Below are 19,782 nucleotides of genomic sequence, written 5' to 3'. Positions count from 1 at the left end.
AGTGCTTAGTGAAGAGGCTATCTATGCTGACAGGAAAGCTTTTCCTGTTGGCCTAGGTACTCCACGTCCCCGAGAGGGAGAAGAGCTGGGAGAAGCACACCTTATGACATGGCGCTGTCTACACCAGGAGTTAGGTTTGTGTAACTGTCACTCACAGGTGTGGATTTTCTACACTGTAGAGTGATGTAATTATACCAACATAAGTTTATAGTGCAGACCAGGGCTTGGAGTTGTTAGAATTATAACTAGACTTTGAAATCTATAGGAACCAGGGACAAAAATATCAGATCAAGAAACTAAAAGAACCAGTGAAGAAAGAAACAAGTAGGAGAAGAAACAAATGTGAAGCTGGAGGAAAAAAGTGTAAGGAACCAAACGTTCCTAAACTAGTATTTTTTGGTAGATACATGTGCTGTCTTGTAATACAGTTTAGTGAGAAAAATAAACACTGTGAAAAGATAAGGCAGATACACAGAAAATTGAATTTTGGCCATATTAGTATGGTAAATGTTTCTGTCCTGTCAGTGACTGGAGTACAGCTAACTTCACCTTTTTGCCATACTTTCTCTAAGGGTCATCTGCATGCTACTGTAATGAGCTGCCTCTGGAGAGGAGTACTTGAACCATTCTGTGGCAGCAACACACAAGGTTGTGGGTTTTGGAGGTGTTTTTTATTTTGAGGGGGAAGTGAAAAATAAATTCTTAGTTAAAATTACTATTTTGTTTTTGGTAGGAATGTGACTTACTAAATAGGAATTAGGCCAGGACACCAGAGCCAACCACTTCTCTTAAAATACCACGGAGTATTTAATGACCACAAATGGCCGTGACCAGTTTCTCATTTAAAGATTGACTCTCCTGCAATACAGTGCCCAGCCAAAATGGCAGCAATATTTCAATATTGAGGCAAATGAAAGTATCAGTTATAGAATATATGGCACCATTTTATGCAGTTTGTTTAAACTTCTCATCCAAATACGGAGCAAATCTGTCTCTACTTTGCAAAATTATAGCTTCGCATCTAGATGTAGAGAGAAACTAAACCCCCACATTGGTGGGTAATAATTGATATAGTTGTATACAAGTTTACTCCAATCTCCTATCTAGAGTTGCTTATAACTTTTCTTGTTTCTTTATGGGCAGAAATTTTCCGCACTTGGTCTTGGTTTTGGGTTAAAGGAGAATCTCTCTTGGAAAATGAACAAAATATAACACCTGGGATTAGAGGTGGCCTCCTTTTTGAACACAGAAATTAAATGCAATGTCTGTTAATGCAGTTTAGCAAAATTCTACTTGCCTGTTTCCTTGGGAGAGGGTGGTTGTGGGGAAACTTTTTTCAATGATGACTAAATTATTTCATCCTGGGGCAATATATGTTGTGCCTGGACTAGTGAACACTTGTAATTTTGCAGGACTCTATTATTGAAACATGAAAGTTAAATATAGACACTAAAATCAAGAAATTGAGAACCATAATGCTTGGCCAAAGTGTTTGATGTTGGTTTGGTACTAAGTTAATGCAATACATTACTTTAAACTTGCATAACCAGATAGGTGGCTTTGACAGACGTGTGAACTTTGATCTTCTCTTCAGTTGAGCATTGGCTGTTTTAGTCAAGAAAAGGTGACCTATGAAATATGCTAAAGGATGACGCTAAGGAGAAATCCTTGGTAAATTTACTTCAAATGGATCAAGATGATGTGATGGTAATGTAGACAAATCAACTTGTCTCTAAAGTTTGTCTAATGCTTTGTTTTTAAGCGTTCATTTAAAATTGCAAAGTTCTGGGTGTAGAGTGAAATTTTACAGTACAAAATGTTAACTTTTTACCAAAAAACGAGGCTGTTTGGAGTAAATGGAAATTATTTGCAGTAAATGGAATTCTGTGAACTTCAATTTTAATTGTGCAGACTCTGAAATGACGGATAGCTGTATAACACTCGATTAACATCCTTTGTATTCTAATGGCATAGTTTAAATTGGTAAGTGCTTTCCTTAACAAAGATGCTTTCCTGAACTGGGACCTTAAATTACAGTTAGTTTCATTGCTTCAAACAGGATTTATTTGAGGATAGAGAAATAGTTTTTGGAGTAGTTCAGCCTCCAGACTTCAGCTGGCCTGAAAACGTCAATGGAAACTAAATTGATGAAAAAGGAAAACAAACTTGTGTGTCATTTGTTTTTCAATTTTCTAGCCAACTCTAAAATATACCTGAACACTCCTATCTTACATTAGTTTACTTTTCTTTCCTAAAACAAACATAAAGCAACCCAAATTTTCTTGGCCTCTTAACAATATCAGTTCTGACTGTATTTCTATGGCTGGCAAAAATAAATGTTCAATGTCAGTACGATAAACTTATCTTTTTTTTTTTTTTTTAAAGAGAGAGATTGCTTTGCAGTGAGCTTTAATACAGGCTGTCTCATTTTAATTGTTTTAAAAACTAATTATTGCAGTGAGGCTTTTTTAGGAGTAAAACTGTACTTCCATTTGTTTTCAGATATTTTGTTCATGGTGTTGCTAATGCAAAACTGAAACTTCAGATATGAATTTACTGTTACTCAATAAAAGCCCAAGAGTCTTGTAGTTTTACTTTAAATATAATTTCATTGTATATGTTTAATTCTGATATAATGATATAGGGTGGAGCTGAAGTTTCTGCATATTTGAGGTAGCCTTGGATAGCATTTTGCTGTCTAAATTGGCTTTGTTTGTGTTTACTTACAGGATCGCGCAAGAACTTTTGACATGCATTCTCTGGAGAACTCGCTGATTGACATAATGAGAGCTGAAAACGATTCACTGAAAGGTAAATTTAGAAGGCGACTGTTTCCTGCAGTAAATAATTAGGATGATGTGCTTGGGCAGGATACCAAACTTGTCTTTTGTTAAAACAACTAAGGTATCATTTGCATATTGCATGCTGGTCAACTCATCTAGGCCTCATTTTCCTTCTCTGTCAAGAGATGAAGGTATCAATGCACATGAGCACCTGTGTGTGTCTAATGTCTTGATCAAGGACACTACGAAATGGAAGCACAGGGCATTCTTTTGTGTAATTGGCTTGAATTTTTAAACACGCAGCATGTAAAATTAAATTCCCAGTTTCTGGAATCTTATAGATGAAACATACCGACTTACTTGATAGTGTTTTTCCCTCTTCAGCCACGTATGCTCTTCTGTCTCTGCAAAAACTATGTCTTCACTACTTATTTAACTAACCCAGTGTCTAATATGACTACTAAGCTATTTCATCACAACTCTTTGTCTCAAGTAGTCTTTCCATTGACTATGCCACACACTTGCGTAATTATGTCCATTTCCCTTTTGAATTATAAGGTTCTCCTGATGCAATACTTTCTCCAGAGTAAAGATTGAACATTCTTGTGCTGTCTCTTAGGAATGAGAGATGCTTAAATATATAGGAGAAGTATACTTTGCAAGTGAAAGATTTAAAAAGAAATGAGTTTTAAGCTTCCTGATGAAAGTGTTCTGAAAATATCAACTAAAGAAACAACTGTCTTCTGAAAATGCTTTTAATACACATAGGTTTTACATTAATATACCGCTTAATAGAAGTAGTACATGCTATAACACCCTGAAGCTTAGTTCATTGCAGGTCAGTACTAAACACTAATCTTACGATTTCAGTCTCAGGGTTAGTTGTCTGAGTAATTATTTATCCACTTCAAGGTTTTTTCTCATTCTTTGTTGTTGATCTGAGGCCACTGAAACAGATTTATGGTAGTCTTTAAAAATAAATTTCCCCTAACACCAAGGTTTGTGTTATTAATTAAAGTGACTTGCATTTTAGTAGTACTTCACGTCTAGTACAATTCCGAAGTACTTAACAGATGTATACTAAAAGTTCATGCATCCAGCCCTTGGGTGAAATGCAGCTACATGACAATTTAGTGCAGGAAATAACTTTCCAACTGAAACTACAAGGGAGTTCTAAGTAGGCAAAACTCCCACTGAGCTTAAAAATAAAAACAAAAAAACTTTCCCTGTGGGGAGAAGGGTACCAGTGCCATTGGCTCTTTAAGGTTGCCAATTTGGGCTGGATGTATTCCTGGAGGTTTCATTACATGACATAATCTTCAATTAAACATTAATCTTTAATTCCTGGAGACTCCAGGACAATCCTTGAGGTTTGCTGCTGTTATTAAACAGTAGCAAACCTCAAGTTGTAAGGCCTTCATTTTTTTGCTTTTGTTTTTTCCCCCACATGCCATCAGAGCACAGTACTCTGTGTATACCTTAACATCATAATGGAGCCTTAGTTCAATACTGAGTCAAAAGTCAAGAGTCCCACTTAAATTAAGCACCTGGAATTTGCTTGGAGGCCTTTCATCCAGCTATGAGGCGGGCCCAATCCAGCTTTTAGCTGATTAAATCTGACAAGCTCATGGTGATGTGGCTGCAGACCAAACTCAGCTTTTAAGGGAAATAGTTTTCTAACAAAGTAAGGTTGCTATACTGTTTTATGTTTGGTAATTAAGGGCAGTTTTATACAGGACTGTGATGGGTTTAACTGCTCTGAAAAAGTCCTTTGGTTTTCAAATGGTTCTTTACTTTAAAGTGAAAAGTATTCAAAGAGTGGAATAAATGTCAGCAAAGAATAGTGTATATTTCTGATGCATACTAATTCTTGCTTGAGCTTGATTTGTTAATCCCCAGTGCACAATCATCTGTATTTGGTATAAAGCTCTGTATTGTTGCATAATCAGAACGCAGCAACATCAATCAGATATTATTCTGGAAAATTTTCTACTGTATTTTTGTTAGGTGCTTGACATATATTACTCTAAACGATAATATTCTTTTTGGATGTTTTAAGGTTAATAGCCCTAAACATATACTTGCCTTACCAATGCTTCCATTTTAGAGTAGTACTTCCTGGGCTTCGTTTTTAAGTTACTTACATAAAACTTGTGGTACGTAAATACCTGTTCTCTGCTATTATAGCTTAGCAGGCTTGTGCAGTGGTTTATTTGCTGTAGTATTTTAAGGAATGTGCCTTTTTAAAAAAAGAATTAGCTTGAATAATGTTTAAAAGAATCAGCAGAAGGTAAGAATCTTAAAATATGCTGACTTGTGGTTATTATTTTATAATCTTGTTGTCCTTTTTTTAATACCTGCAGTTATGTAAGTTGATCCATAAAAATAGTTATGCAATTTGTTTTTTTATGGGTTACTTTTCATGGGCAGTGTTTTTAAACTAATTTGGATTGGCCTTCCATGTGAAGTGATGGAAGTTCCATTGCTTGAGACTTTAAAAATAGACTGGACAGAGCACTAGAAAACATACTGTAGGAAAAAATCTGGGATTGGCAGGGAGATGGACCAGATGATCTAACAGGTCACGTTGCTAACTTCTGACTCTTTGATAAAATTTAACAATGACTTGCATGTGAGTATTCTAAATCAGGTTACTTCTTCCTTTCATAGCACGATGCACTCCAGAAATAAGGAAAAATATTAAAATACACCAAGTGAGCCTTTTAAAGTCTTCAGACCAATTCAGAACTGGGGGGAAATATATTTAGGGATTGGGAATCATATTGTTGGGACCATTGTCTCTTAAGGTTTTGACAGAAACTCCTGTGTGTTTAAGTGATGGCCTGACTTAATATTGGGATGTACAGAATAGTGGTAGTTTTTTCGTTTGGCAGTCTACAGCATAAATCAGAAAAACTAAACAAAAAATCTATATTCTCTGTTATGACTACTTAGTGATTGAACCTTGCATTTACTAATCTTGGGTTTCTTTATGAATAAGTGTAACAATTGTTCTTTGCATGTGATATTAAGCATACAAACAAGGCAATGCTTTGGTTTTTTGGTGGATCCTTGAGAAGCATTTTGAAAATAGCATTGATTCACTGTTAGATTCAGTGTTAAAATCCTGATGAGATTTTGTAAAACGTGATAAAGAATATTTTTATTTGTGGCTGTTTCATTTTTTCTTCCCTTGAATCCTATCCCCATTTCCTTTCCTGAACAGCTGCCATTTTAGTGTTATTTTTATCCACAAGAGTGAGCTTGCTGACTTCTGCATAGCCAATGACAATCTGCAGAAGCCTTTCCCTAGAGACTAATTGCATCTTCTTTATATTGTACTCGGCCTTCAGATGAGCCAGAGATCCAGAGACTGATTTTTGAATCTGGGTCTTCCAGATTGCAGTTTGAGCATTGGTGTAACACTAGATGGCTGACTAAAGATTTCCTTCTTTCTTCTAGAATGAAATGTCTTTAAATGCTGTGTAGTGGCAGACTTGCTGCTTTAGTGACTATCATGTACCTTTGTTTTTTCCAGGCTATGGGACTGGCGCTTATTGCCTGAAAGTGGTGCAAAGTGAAAGAGATTAGAGAAGCAGGCTGGCACACATGCTTCCAGCACTGCAGAGCACTGTTGTGAAAGTCTGTGTAGAAACAGCCAAAGGAAAAGATGTGAATCCGCTCTAAAGCTGCATGAGAGATACATGGGAAAAATTAGGCTAAGGATGCCTAGAGTGAGAAATAGCTAGGCTTTGGATAGAGTAGACTAAAACTAAAAAGAATTGGGTGCATGAGGGCGGACGGGGAGGTAGACTGCCTGAAAATCGGAGAGGGGCAAGGTAACCTGATGAAAATGGAAGTCAAAGACCTGATGTTTCTCAAAATGGATTACTTTGAGTTAACTGCTACATGTAGTAATATTTCTAGAACAATCAGCCTCTTCAAGTCCTGAAAAACTACTAGATTTTAAAAAATGGATGATGATACATAATGATCCTATGAAAAAGATATTTGTGTCAAAGGGTTGGGATGACTTGTACACAGATTTTTTTGAATGCTTGAAGGAAGAAATTAACTGGCATTTTCTTACGCAGTGTTTGGAATGTGGTTTGTTTTTGTGACATTCTATCTGGCTCCTCAAATATATATATTCAGATAATTGTTGACACAGAGTCATGTGTTAATGATCACACAATGGTCCCCAATCCTGGTTGAAGCCTATAGATGCCACAGTAATAACAATAACTAATAATAATATATAAGGCTATAGTTCTGGGCAGATAAGTGAGTGACCATGCATAATCAGTGTAAAACCTAAGGTTTGATTTTTGTCAGCATCCTAAAGGGATCTACAAAAATAGAAGTATACATATTTTATACTGAGCGGGGATATTAAACTTAGTAGCCAAAACCAACTCCTCTTTTCCTCCCTTGTTTTGCTTTGGGCGTGCTACACAGTACCCTTCTGGCATCCTGAGAGTACTCAGACCCATGCGTTAAGACCTGCACTTAATATAGCTTTATAATCAGTGAAGCCTTTTGTATTCTATATTAGTTTGAGTGAAAGAGGAGCTGCAATTTTGCCTGTCATTTTTTTATAAAAAAGCTGAACTGATGATCCAGACTGTGCACCCTCTTCTCGGAGCAATTTATAGAAAAAAGATCATTAGTCATTTGAAACTGAAATACATAGAACTTAATTTGTGAAATGCTGAAAAACTAACTGCCTCTTCCCCTCGTTGTGTTGTACGCTGTCCCAGTTTGTCCTAACCATGATTAGGAAGTACTTGTGAGTTATGCATTAAATGACTGCAGCTTGTAGTCACTGGTGGCCATCCTGCAAGTTCACTTTGTCATAATGAAAATGAAGAATCCATGGAATCTCTTAGTTAATTGGTAATATAATTTAGATTACAAGCAGATTAATTATTCAGTTTTAAAATAGAAAATAGGTGAATGTAATACCTATAAGTTAGGGTCTAATAGATGAGTTAAGAAACCAGTTAGACCTGACACTGCATTGGTTTCCCCTCACCATGGCTCTGCCAATCCTGACCTGGGAACAAAGGATTCCAGTCCTATATTTGTCCATTGCAAATGGGTTAGGATGCTACTGCCAGACTCTTCATTTGTGACAGTCAAGGATTTGTACTCTTGCCGAATGTTGTTAATGTACTAACTCATCATTTGACCTAGTCCTTGAATTATTTACAAGCCTTTATTTTAAGCCCCTTTAGCTATTTCTAGTTTACAACATGGTTGTTTCTACAACTTTCGTGGGTGTGTATATATTATATGTACATATATATAAAATGCCGTGTTTCCTGTACCTCTATGTTGGTTCTCCCCAACCTCTCCTGTATATCTTATTGGTTCTTTCCCAGAGCCTTTAGAATTTAGCTATTTTAAAATTAATCTCTTAAGAAGTATCTTTGGTTTTTAACAAAATGAAATAAACAGAGACGCACTAACAGAAATCAAGGCCACGTTGGAGATTTGGTTTTAAACTAATAAAGAAAAAGTAATGACCAATCATCAGGTCTTGGCTTTCATGATTCTTATGCCTATTTGGCCAATTTTTGACCACTCTTCCATTTAAAAAAACAAACCCCAAATCACCTTAGATTGTGATAATTTCACTTTTTTAAATGGGGAAGAACTCAAAATTCATGGCAAGCAGGAAGAACAGAGCAGACAGGTGGAAGAAATAATGTTGGTACTGTGGTAAAAGACTAAAAAGGACAGCGCAAGCAGGAGCGGTGCCAGGGTTTTTGGTACCCTAGGCGGAGGTCCTTCCGCGCTCCCGTCGTTGGCGGCAATTCTGCGGCGGGGGGGAGGGGTCCTTCTGCGCTCCCGGTCTTCAGGGCACTTTGGTGGTGGGTCCCGGAGCGAGTGAAGGACTCACCGCAGAATTGCCATCAATGACCCAGAGCGCAGAAGGACCCCCCGCCACTGAATTGCCGCCGAGGTCGGCAAAATGCCGCACTCCCAAATCCTGGCGCCCTCGCCTAAATGGAAGCGCTGGCCCTGAGCGCATGTACTTTTGCTTTTTGACACTGGTTTAATGTATTGATTGTTCCTGGTCCTCCTTTGAGCCTGGTAGTCATGTGGGTACGACCCATATATAAACTGCCCTGAGACTTAGAAATCAGGAAGAAATTTGTTTTGAGCTCCTAAACAGATCTGAGATGAACTTCTTAGGGCATTTTTGCAGGGTGGGGAAAAAAGAGAAGGATGACCAAACCCCACTCCAAATTCTGCAATTTGGCTTAATCTCAAATTATTGTAGAAAAAAAATAGGACTGATGATGGCCAGTGAACTTTTGTCTTGATGTAGCTAACTGTCACGGAATTTGGTCTCAGTCTGAACTCAGGGTAGATTTGCATCAAAGAGATACTGAGCATGTTGTAGAAAAAATAGAAATGGCATTGATATTAATAGTTTTAGCAAGAAAAAATTGGATATGTATCAGATCAGCTCTGGAAAAATGTGCATGAGGTGGGTGAAGCTCACGGTGTACACTTAAAGAAAATAACCAAAACAAAAACACTCCCACTTTGTGAGCTTATAGTGTGTAAAGTCATTACCCTAAAATTTCTATGAAGAAATAAACTGAAAGGTTCTTTAGGGCTTGCTTGCTTGTCTTTCTGGAAAGTGCTCAGTCTCCTGAGTTGGCTGGATGATACCAAATATTGTGAACTGCAGGTGAGAACACATTTTAATTCCAGAAAGAATTGGAGTAGCTTGTATAAGTGTTACAGAATCCTGAAATACAGTTTATTTGAAAGCAAAGGGTTTTGTGTGTGTGGTGGTGGGAGTGGGAGGGGGCAAAGACTTGGTGGGAAGTGTAGGAAGGAAGAAAATATTTTCCGACTCCCCTGCAGTTACGGCTATTATGGTATGTCCCAAATACTTGTTTCTTTCTGTGCCTGTTCTGTTTTGAGTTGCTGCTATTTTCTTAAGTGCCTGTAATACAAGGAGCAGTCCTAATTTGCGTATGAAGATTGTACAGCACAAGGTAACTTCTCTCTTGGGATGCAGGAAGAGGGTGTACTTGTGGGGTTGTGGTGTCTCATGCAGTCACTGCAATGCTTAATAATGAAACTGCAAATGAAACATTAGCCAGCTCTCTCTGGCTTGCTTTCAAACTACTGCCAACTCAGAAGATTCCTGTTGGAGCATGGGTGAGGGCCCACACGTTGGCTTGTATGTGTAATGAATAGCTCACTGTAATGCACATCCCTTTTTGAAGTCCATCTTTAAAGGTAGTCATTTGTTTTGTTCTTCCTGGTGGCATGCTGGATTGTGGATTGCTATCATGTCAGTTTATGTAATGTAAACCTTAAGTAAAAATAGAGGAGCTTTTAAAAATGGCTGGAGTCTTGAAGTCACGTGTGAGCCCTATGTTTGTTTTTTTCATAATATAAGTCTCGCGCAAACACACATGCAAAACTGGCATCTCCGACTAAACTATAAAACATACAGGAGATTAGAGAGAGGAGGTGAGTGAGGTAATAGCTCTTATTGGACCAACTTCTGTTAGTGAAAGAGGCAAGTTTTCAAGTTTAGACAGAGTGCTTCTTCAGGTCAGGAGAATACTTTAAAGGGTCATCTTCCCCATATTCTAATTTGGGACTGGAAAAAAACCCAAACATTTTAAGGTTAAAATTTATCTCTAATGTATGTAGTGATTTGATTCCCTTTGTTTAGTACCAGCACAAAATGAGACCTTTGTCTCCAGAGAAAACAGGGCCAAATTCTGCTTTGATTTATAATGATGTAACTATGAAGTCAGTAGAATTAATTTATACCAATGTAGAATCAGAGTTGTTATTAATATGGGGAGGGATAGATAGCTCAGTGATTTGAGCACTGACCTGCTAAACCTAGGGTTGTGAGTTTAATCCTTGAGGGGGCCGCTTAGGGATCTGGGGCAAAAATCAGTACTTGGTCCTGCTAGTGAAGGCAGGGGCTGGACTCAATGACCTTTCAAGGTCCCTTCCAGTTCTAGGAAAAGGGTCTATCTCCAATTATTATTTATATTTATTTTATTCCCCCCTATGTTGGCATTTTGCCTCTGACATTCAGATTTTTGTTTGGCTTGTGCCAAATGTGTGTCCTTCGTTTTCTTACCTTAATTTCTTCTTGAAATGTTGATTGGCAGCATTTGCTGTGCTGTTTTTAACAGAAATAAGTAATTTAAACTTTCTTTTTTGACTACAACTATGTTTTTAGAGCAATGGTCCTTGATAAATGCAAGTTTTAAACCAACCAGAGATTTATTCTCATGGCAGAATGTCTCAGTGAAAGTGTTTGAGCGTTTAACTTGCTGCCTCAGGATAGACCAGATTAATGACATTATGCTTTTGAGTGAGAATAACACCTGCATTTATGCCATCTGACCTAAAAATTAGGAATTAACAAATCTCATACTTCAGAGCAAAAACTGATCACTATTTGGGACCTGGAAATTCCTGACACCACCATGGGGCATTAGTGCACATCTGCCCACTGGCTTTTTGGGCTTGATCCTGCTTTCACTGATATCAGTGTAAAGACTCTTGACTTAACTGGTGGCAGATTCGGTCTTATGTGTTTGTTTCACTTTCTCCTGAAGCATCTAGTATAGTTACTCTTTTACTTAAGATCCGGGGTGAAAATTAAATGCACCTCATTGATTTGTTCATTTATGGCATGTGTACATAATATGTAAATTCTGTTTATAATAAGCATCCATTGTGATTAGTGGGAGCAGTTTTGAAAATCTTGGTTGAGATCTTCTCCTGGCCACTTTTAGTCAGGTCTTTTAACTTGCTGAACCATGATTTTCAAACACTTTCCTTCTGTTTTAAAGGCAAACCACGCTTTCTCCTTTAAGACTCTGCTTAACTTCCTCTCCTATATTTTGCCTAGTCTTCTCCTGCTTCACCCACGTTTCTCTTGTGACTTCTTCCTTGATGGCTATTTCTCATTCTGGGTCATCTTTCAAGACACTCTAAGTTTGGAGCAGCACTCCCAAGTAATATTTGCCAGCCTCTCCTCTCTGCTTTCAAAAAAACTATCAGACCACCTGTTTTATAAAGATTTAAAACTTTCTTCACTCATTTTTGTTGGTTTTTTCCACTTATTTCTATGCTTATTCTGCAATTCTCATCTCTTGCCTTCAAACAGTAAGCTCCTCAAGAGAGGGGCTAACATGTTTGACATGTTTTACTTACTCCACAGCATTATATACATCTGCAGTGCCATATATAAATTGGGTAGAAATAAAAAAAATAGAATTAAGACTAAAACAGTTGCATCAGGTACACAGACCTGAAAATGAAGAGGGAATTGCAGAAAAAAATGAAAAAAGGGACAATATTGAGATGAGAGAAGTTAGGACTGAGACAAAAATGCATGCGTTGCTGCAATATTAGCAACGGATATAAGAGAACAAGAGTCTGAAATATGCAGGTGGTGGGCCTGCACTTTTCTCTATGCTCTTGTCAACTGAGAGAAAAGGAGTTGGCAACGTACGGCACGTGAGCCAAATTTTGTTGGCGCGTAGGGCGGGCTGAGTCACTCAGTGTGCAGGGCAAGTTGAGCCACTCAGCGCACCGCCACTCTAGGGTTCCCACTGTTGGGCCCCTTGCCAGCTGGGGTCCTGCCACCGGTCCCACTCAGCACCTGCTGCTGGCCTGGGGGAAGGAACCCTAGGCTGGCAGCGGGCTGTGACCCCAGCTGGCAGGAACCAGCGGCCAAAACCCCAGAGCTGCAGCGGGCTGAGCCCGCCACCGCTCTGGGGTTCCCACTGCTGGCCCCTTGCCCCTCGCCAGCTAGGGCCCCTCCCAGACAGGGTACAGGCTTCCGGCCCTGCTCAGCCCTGCCAGCCGCCAGTTCCACTCACCTCAGCTGCTGATCTGGGGTTCTAGCCGGTTAACAACTGATCACTCAGAAGTCTGTGTGCAGCTTAAAGTATCCAAATACATGCCGCCAGACACTGGAAAACTCATCAAGGAAAAGCAAGGACAAGGATCACACTAAACTAATAAGATCTGCATTTTAATTTTAAATAAAGCTGCTGAAAGTTTTTGAAAACCTTGGGTTTCAGAGGGGTAGCCGTGTTAGTCTGGATCTGTAAAAGCAGCAAAGAATCCTGTGGCACCAAATGCATCTGATGAAGTGGGTGTTCACCCACGAAAGCTCATGCTCCAAAATGTCTGTTAGTCTATAAGGTGCCACAGGATTCTTTGCTGCTTTTTGAAAACCTTGTTTACTTTACATATAACAGTAGTTTGGTTATATAGTGTAGACTTAGAGAGACCTTCTAAAAAATGTTAAAATGTGTTAGCGGCACATGAAGCCTTAAATTAGAGTGTATACATGAAGACTCGGCACACCACTGCTGAAAGGTTGGCGACCTCTGGTCTAGGAACACAAAGCTGAAATGGCTGCCTTGTTTCAAACTTGGGTAATGGAACATGTTGCAGGAGTGGAATTGCTGTCATAGGTGATACTGTAGATGTCGAGTCTAAACTACAATGCTTTAGGAAAAATGAAATCCAGCCCTGCAACATTACAGGGGATTAACTAAATGACCCTCTAGAGACTCACAAGAGTCTTACTTGGAGTGCTGTGTGTAATTATTAGGGCCCTACCAAATTCAAGGCCATGAAAAACGCTTCACGGAAATCTGGTCTTTTGTGTGCTTTACCCTATACTATGCAGATTTCATGGGGAAGACCAGTGCATCTCAAACTAGTGGTCCTGACCCAAAAGGGGATTGCAAGGTTATTTCTTGAGTCACTATATTGCTACCTTTAGTTCTGCATTGTCTTCAGAGCTGGGTGGCCGGAGAATGGCAGCTGCTGACCAAGGGCCCAGCTCTGAAGGCAGCGGCACAGAAGTAAGGATGGTGATACCATAATATGCCATGCCTTCCTTTTGCGCTGCTGCTGGTGGAGTCTCTGCATTCAGAGCTGGGCTCCTGGCCAGCAGCTGCCACCTTCCGGCCGCCCAGCTCTGAAGGTATTGCCACCGCCCGCGACAGTGCTGGTAGCAGTACAGTAACCATGCAACACCTCCCCACACAAACAACTCCTTTTTGTGTAAGGACCCCTACAATTACAACACTATGAAATTTCAGATTTTAATATTTGAAATAATTAAATGTATGATTTTTTTAAATCCTATGACCATGAAATTGACCAAAATGGGCTGTGAATTTGGTAGGGCCCTAGTAATGATAAAATAGCAAGCTTTTCCACAGTGCTTTCTCCTGACCCTATATGATAACACCTAGATAGGTCTTCACCCATTTGTACTTAAACTGTCATATAAGGTTGGCCAAGTAGTGCAGTGTATCGTCACCCAGGAACAAAGGTCTTTCTGCTTTGGAGGGTTGGGCATTGTAATGTGGAGTTGATTCTTGGCCTCTAGGGTGGAAGCAAGGATGCATCGGAGAGCAACCTTTAGCTCCTCAAATGATTGATTATAGTATAGGAGGCTTTGTATAGTATTAGGGTGACTAGATGTCCTGATTTTATAGGGACAGTCCCGATATTTGGGTCTTTCTTACGTAGGCTCCTATTACCCTCCACCTCCTGTCCTGATTTTTCACATTTGTTGTCTGGTCACCCTATGTAGTATGCACAGGGGCTTCTGGCCACCTAATTCTCCGCACAATTTTTTCCCCCCAACTTTGTGGCGATCATGTAATTAAAGACTGCATCATAATGCATTTGCACGAGGGAGCCAAATTAAGGTTGCACAGGCAACTATAAATGTGCTCTTTCTTACTTTAAAATTCTTGACTTTGCAACCTAAATAATGTCTAATACATTTCCTAGAATTTTAAAAAGGAAGCAGGCAACAGTAGTCTGGAAACAGAAGTTATGTGTTTTGAGACCGCATGCCTGTGATGTTTGTCAGGGGATAACTGGTTAAAATCTATTGCTTATTGAGACACATTTCCTACAAGTTTTCTTCTCTGCCTGAGTGAAAGAATAAACAAACTTATGCATTAGTGCAAGTACACTTATCAGGTCACTTTTCGTTGTGTTTGATTTGTGATTTGAGAACTGATACCTGTTTTAGAAATTGAACAGTTTTAGTGATATTGGGGTCAGTTTAATTATACAAATGCTTACAAACCAATACCATTCATTCATTTAATTTAAAAAGAAAATCATGTAGACCTTAATATGAACCTGGGCCAGTATTCCACTTCTTAAAAGCCAGCAGCATGTATACAGTTAAACCAATGGTTAAATCTTCTGGCATATCTTTATCGCTACACTTATCTCTAAAAATATAGTGTAAACTAATTCTGATAGCACTCTTAGACCATATAAATATAACTTCAGTATTGGGTGATCTGTGTTTGTATGCAAAGGAGATTCAGCAGACTGAAATATTACATATGGTTCATTTATTTATGATCTCTTGTAATTTTAAGATTCTAGAAAATTCAAATCTAGAATTTGAGTATGTGTAGTACCAAACTTAATTTTTTAGCAACTGAGGACATTAGCTATAAAGCTAAGATAATTTTTAGTTAGGTGAATATGAACATGCAATTTAAATTTTAAATGACATATTAAGAAATAGGTGTCATCCTAGTGTGGTTTGTTTCATTGTTTGTGGAATACAAGCTGATTAGCTGTATTGCTGTGTTTTATTAAATCTACCACTGACGGTTGACTTCCAGATGTGTGGAGCACCCACATCTCCAGTTGAAGTCAGTAAGAGTTGCAGATGCTCAGCACCTTTGTAAAGTAGGCCATAGAAATGGACAAATTCTTTGGCCTGTACCCTTGAAATGCCACTGACAATAATGAGGCCATGTAGGTATTTGTAAGAGTGATTTGGTCCTTGGAACATGTGGAATTCTTGTGATCAAATAAGTTAAGATATTTAAGTTGGGTATAAAACCTTGTCCCAGTAACATCTAAGAGTAGTAATGTTTCATGGAACTTTCCAAGCTGTGGTAAGTATTACAGGACAAAGGTTTGGGCAGATAAAGCCCTGTACTGGGTTAAAACTGCAAAGACACTCAACAGGGTATCATGCTTGTCCTCAGTAGATTAAATGATTGGCAAAATTTTGGTGGTATCCAAGCCCCTCTCCCATGCAGGCAACCATTCAAAACCTTGAAAGGGCAAGTGGGGAGTCTCTCTTTTTTTTTTTAAAAGAATAAATAAATAAAATTCCAGTTTTGTGATGCAATTTACATGTGATGAAGAATGTGTGGTACAGCCAGTTTCTACATGAATTAGTGCTTGTAAAATAACAGCCCTCTTGTTGTTGCATGTTATTGTGAAAATGAGAAATGGGGAAGTATTGGCTGCAAACTGCTGGGGTATATTTGCTGCTGCTTTTGCTGGGACTACCATTTACTTGTTGCTTTGAGAGTGAAATAAGAGGAAGCTAAAAAAACACAAAAACCTCATGTAAAATTCTAAACTGCCCTGTGAGCATTCCTTCCACAGACAAAAGCGTATTTGAGCCTACTAGTATTAACCATAAAAAATCCATGCTAGTTTAAATCCTGCAGCATGCTAGTACATGTCAACATAAATCCAGCTCTTGCTGTGAATCATGTGCATGATTTGCACTTCCAGTTATTCATGAAATCATAGGAAGGGTACTGCCTGCCCATCTATTTAAATTGTTTAGCTGTTAGTATGGGAGTAGACCAGCATCTGCTTGAGGAGAAATGCTTGCATAAAGACTCCAGGAATAGTGAATGTGATTTAGGAGTATGAATGGGAGGTTTGGGAAGAAGCTTTACAGCTTTTCCAAATGCCTTTTCTTTTCTCATCCACGAACAGTTTAGCAAGATAAATTACAGATTAGAATAATCCCTTGGGGAAAAAAAGTATTCCACCAAGAGAACCTGTAGTGTACGACATCCTACTTACTCCTTCCCTTTGGCCATAAAGACCATCAGTTTCATATAACACCGCTTTTGCCAGCTGACTGTAGATTAGTGTGGGCAAACGACGGCCCATGGGCCACATCCAGTTTGCCAGCCGATTTAATCCAGCCCTCAAGCTCTCACTGGGGAGCAGGGTCTGGGGCTTGCCCATCTCCAGCTGAGAAGCAGTTGTCTGTAGGCAGCGCCCTGGCAGCTCCCATTGGCTGGGAACTGCGGCTAGTGGGAGCTGCAGGGGCAGCGCCTGCAGATGGGGCAGCGCCTGCAGATGGGGCAGCGCCTGCAGATGGGGCAGCGCGCAGAGCCACTTGGCTGTGCCAGAGCCGGAGGGGGGATGTGCCGTTGCTTCCGGGAGCTGCTTGAGGTAAGCGCTGCTCAGAGCCTGCACTCCTAATCCCCTCCTGTGCCCCAACCCTCTGCCCCAGCCCTGATCCCCCCCGCCTTCCAAACCCCTGAGCACCCTTCTGCACCCAAAACCCCTCATCCCCACCCCAGAACCTGCACCTCTTGCTGAAGCCCTAAACCCCCTCCCCCCCACACCCCAGCCCAGAGCTTCCTCCTGTACCCTGAACTTCTCTTTTCTGGCCCCACCTTAGAGTCTGCACCCCCCAACTAGAGCCCTCACTCCCTCCTGAATCTCAACCCCAATTTTATGAGCATTCATGGCCCGCCATACAGTTTCCATAGCCAGATGCAACCCTCGGGCCAAAAAGTTTGCCCACACCTGCTGTAGATGAAATTCTCAATTATAAAACCATTTAAAAATAAGTGCATATATCTGTTCTAAAAAGTGTAGTAATCTTGCTCTTCTCCCCCCGTATCATAAACCCAACCCCTTGAATCTCTGTATTTTAAAAAAAAGTTGATATAGCAATAACAGTTCACCTTCACATCATCTAACCCATTCAAATCTGAGATTTTGTAGCATTCCGCCAATATCTATGTGTTAATTGATTTTTATCACTTGGAACCACCAAGGAAGTGTAAAGATAAGATCTACTTGAAAGTATGTTCCCCTTCAGTCAATTGAAATAACTGGTATAATGTCACGAATTGTGAAATGATAGTGGTACACTTTGGATAATGTGATACATTATATGTTTAGGATGTACAGCAGATTTAAAAACTGGAGACAAAACTTCAGAAGAATATTGAAGCGCACACCTCAGTTTGACACCAAAGAACAGTGTAAAGTGCATTATAGCCTAGTCCCATGGTAGTCAATGTGACCAAGATTTGGCTCATAATCTCTGGTAGCTGTATGGTGGCTGCAGTGCATGCAGATCATCTTCTGGGGTTCAGTCCATAAAATCACATTTTAATATCAAGAAGCGGGATGCCATAATGCTAGTAATGTGGTGTTGTGGGGGGTAGAGGGGGAATAAATGGTAGATTCATTTATATAAATAAGACATTTATTTCTCTCTGCTTAGATCCCAATGATATACTGAAATATAACATTACAAAATCTGCTCAGTATTGAGAAACGTTGACTAGGCAGATTAAAGGCCTAGCAAATGAGAGCCACTTATTTCAACTTCAGTTTTCCAGAGCATTCCCAATTAATGTTAAATATGTTAAACTATAAGGTTTTCCCCAAAATTTATATCCAAAGATTTTCATTAGAAAATATTAAAATGCCATTGTTCTGATCTGTGCCAAACAAACAATGAGGATCTCTCTCCCAACTCCACAGAGCCAATCTAAATCAGACAAACAATTCAGCATCTACTGGTAGAAAACAGGGTGAGACAGTGCTGATGTTTTCAGAAGGATCAACCTTGACAGGCTTTGCAGAAGAAGTTTATATTCAGCAGGGATTTGGAAGACAGAGGTTGCTTAATGTTGAAATATAAAATAGACTATAGTGTGATGATAACTTTGAATTTAAAACCAAATAAGGCCCCTGCCCTAGTACTATTTAAAAAAAAAATACCAGAAACTTTAATACAATATGATCTTATCCACTTAACACACTGGTTTTATAATACCTGTTCAAGTTTGATCTCCAGCATGTTTGCCCCAGGAAAGATCTAGGAAGGGATCTGATTAAAGCTTGTGGCACAGTCTTTCTTACGTTTGGAGGTAGAGCATTCAGAATCTCATGCCTGTTTGTTCCATTCAAACCACCAACATATGACCTGGCATTTCCTCTTCAATGTATATGAATAGGTAGTAAAAACAGTGAGGAATCCTTGTGGCACCTTGGAGACTAACAAATGTATTTGGGCATAAGCTTTCGTGGGATATAACCCATTTCATCAGATGCATGGAGTGGAAAATACAGTAAGCAAGTATAAAATATACAGCACATGAAAAGATGGGAGTTGCCTTACCAAGTGGAGGATCACTGCTAACGAGGCCAATTCAGTTAGGGTGGATGTAGCCCATTCCCAGCAGTTGGCAAGTTGAAGACACGGTGTGTTACTGTGTAGACTCATCTAATTAGTTGCATTCAACTTTCCAAAGGAAAAATATCCAGAAATATCTTAATCTCAAGACCTTCTCAATCAAGGTATTGTCTGTTTCCACAGTGACTATAATATTGTATTGTGCTCTTTCATAATAAAACCAGAGAAAAATTTCAAAACACCTTTCTCTCCTAGGATTCTGCAGGATCAACAGCAGTATATGTGAAGGTACTCTGCTGTTTATTCTGGAGCCAAACAAGCCCTACTTTTGTATTTATGGTACCTTTTTGGAGTTGCACATAGTGCTTCATATTATCTGAGTTTCCTGTAGGTATACATGGGTTTTCTTGTATTCTTAGAATTTGATTCCAATATTTATTTTACAAAACAATATGCACATCTTTCTCCAATGTCCTAAGTTTGAAGACTTGTATGAGAAATCCATGTCATGTAAAGTCTCCTACATGTTCCCTTTCAGTATGTAATGTGGCATCACTATTCAAACTAAGTCTTCCAGCCTTCCAAGTTGAGAACAAAAACCTAGGAATGCATGAAAATGACTTTTTCATTTTGCCTTATGACAACTTATGAAATTTTCTATCCTAAATCTGGTTAAAATTTTCTTGGAAATAAGCATTCTATTGTAATGCCCATTTTATCAAATAGATG

At 39.2% G+C, this 19,782-nt stretch overlaps 1 protein-coding gene across 3 annotated transcripts in view; it reads left to right on the top strand.

The window, feature by feature from the left end:
• CPEB4 (cytoplasmic polyadenylation element binding protein 4) overlaps window positions 1-19,782 on the top strand; it is a 193,873-nt gene that overhangs the window by 143,637 nt on the left and 30,454 nt on the right. For all 3 annotated transcript variants that reach the window (XM_050962650.1, XM_050962649.1, XM_050962648.1), the window contains one exon: window positions 2,730-2,811. In XM_050962650.1, the coding sequence (XP_050818607.1) occupies window positions 2,730-2,811 (82 nt within the window). The remainder of the gene's footprint in view (window positions 1-2,729; window positions 2,812-19,782) is intronic.

This window comes from Gopherus flavomarginatus, chromosome 7, assembly GCF_025201925.1.
Source record: "Gopherus flavomarginatus isolate rGopFla2 chromosome 7, rGopFla2.mat.asm, whole genome shotgun sequence".
Lineage (NCBI taxonomy): Eukaryota > Metazoa > Chordata > Testudines > Testudinidae > Gopherus > Gopherus flavomarginatus.
The sequence above is the reverse complement of the archived record's forward strand: the minus strand, read 5'-3'. Positions and strand labels throughout refer to the sequence as shown.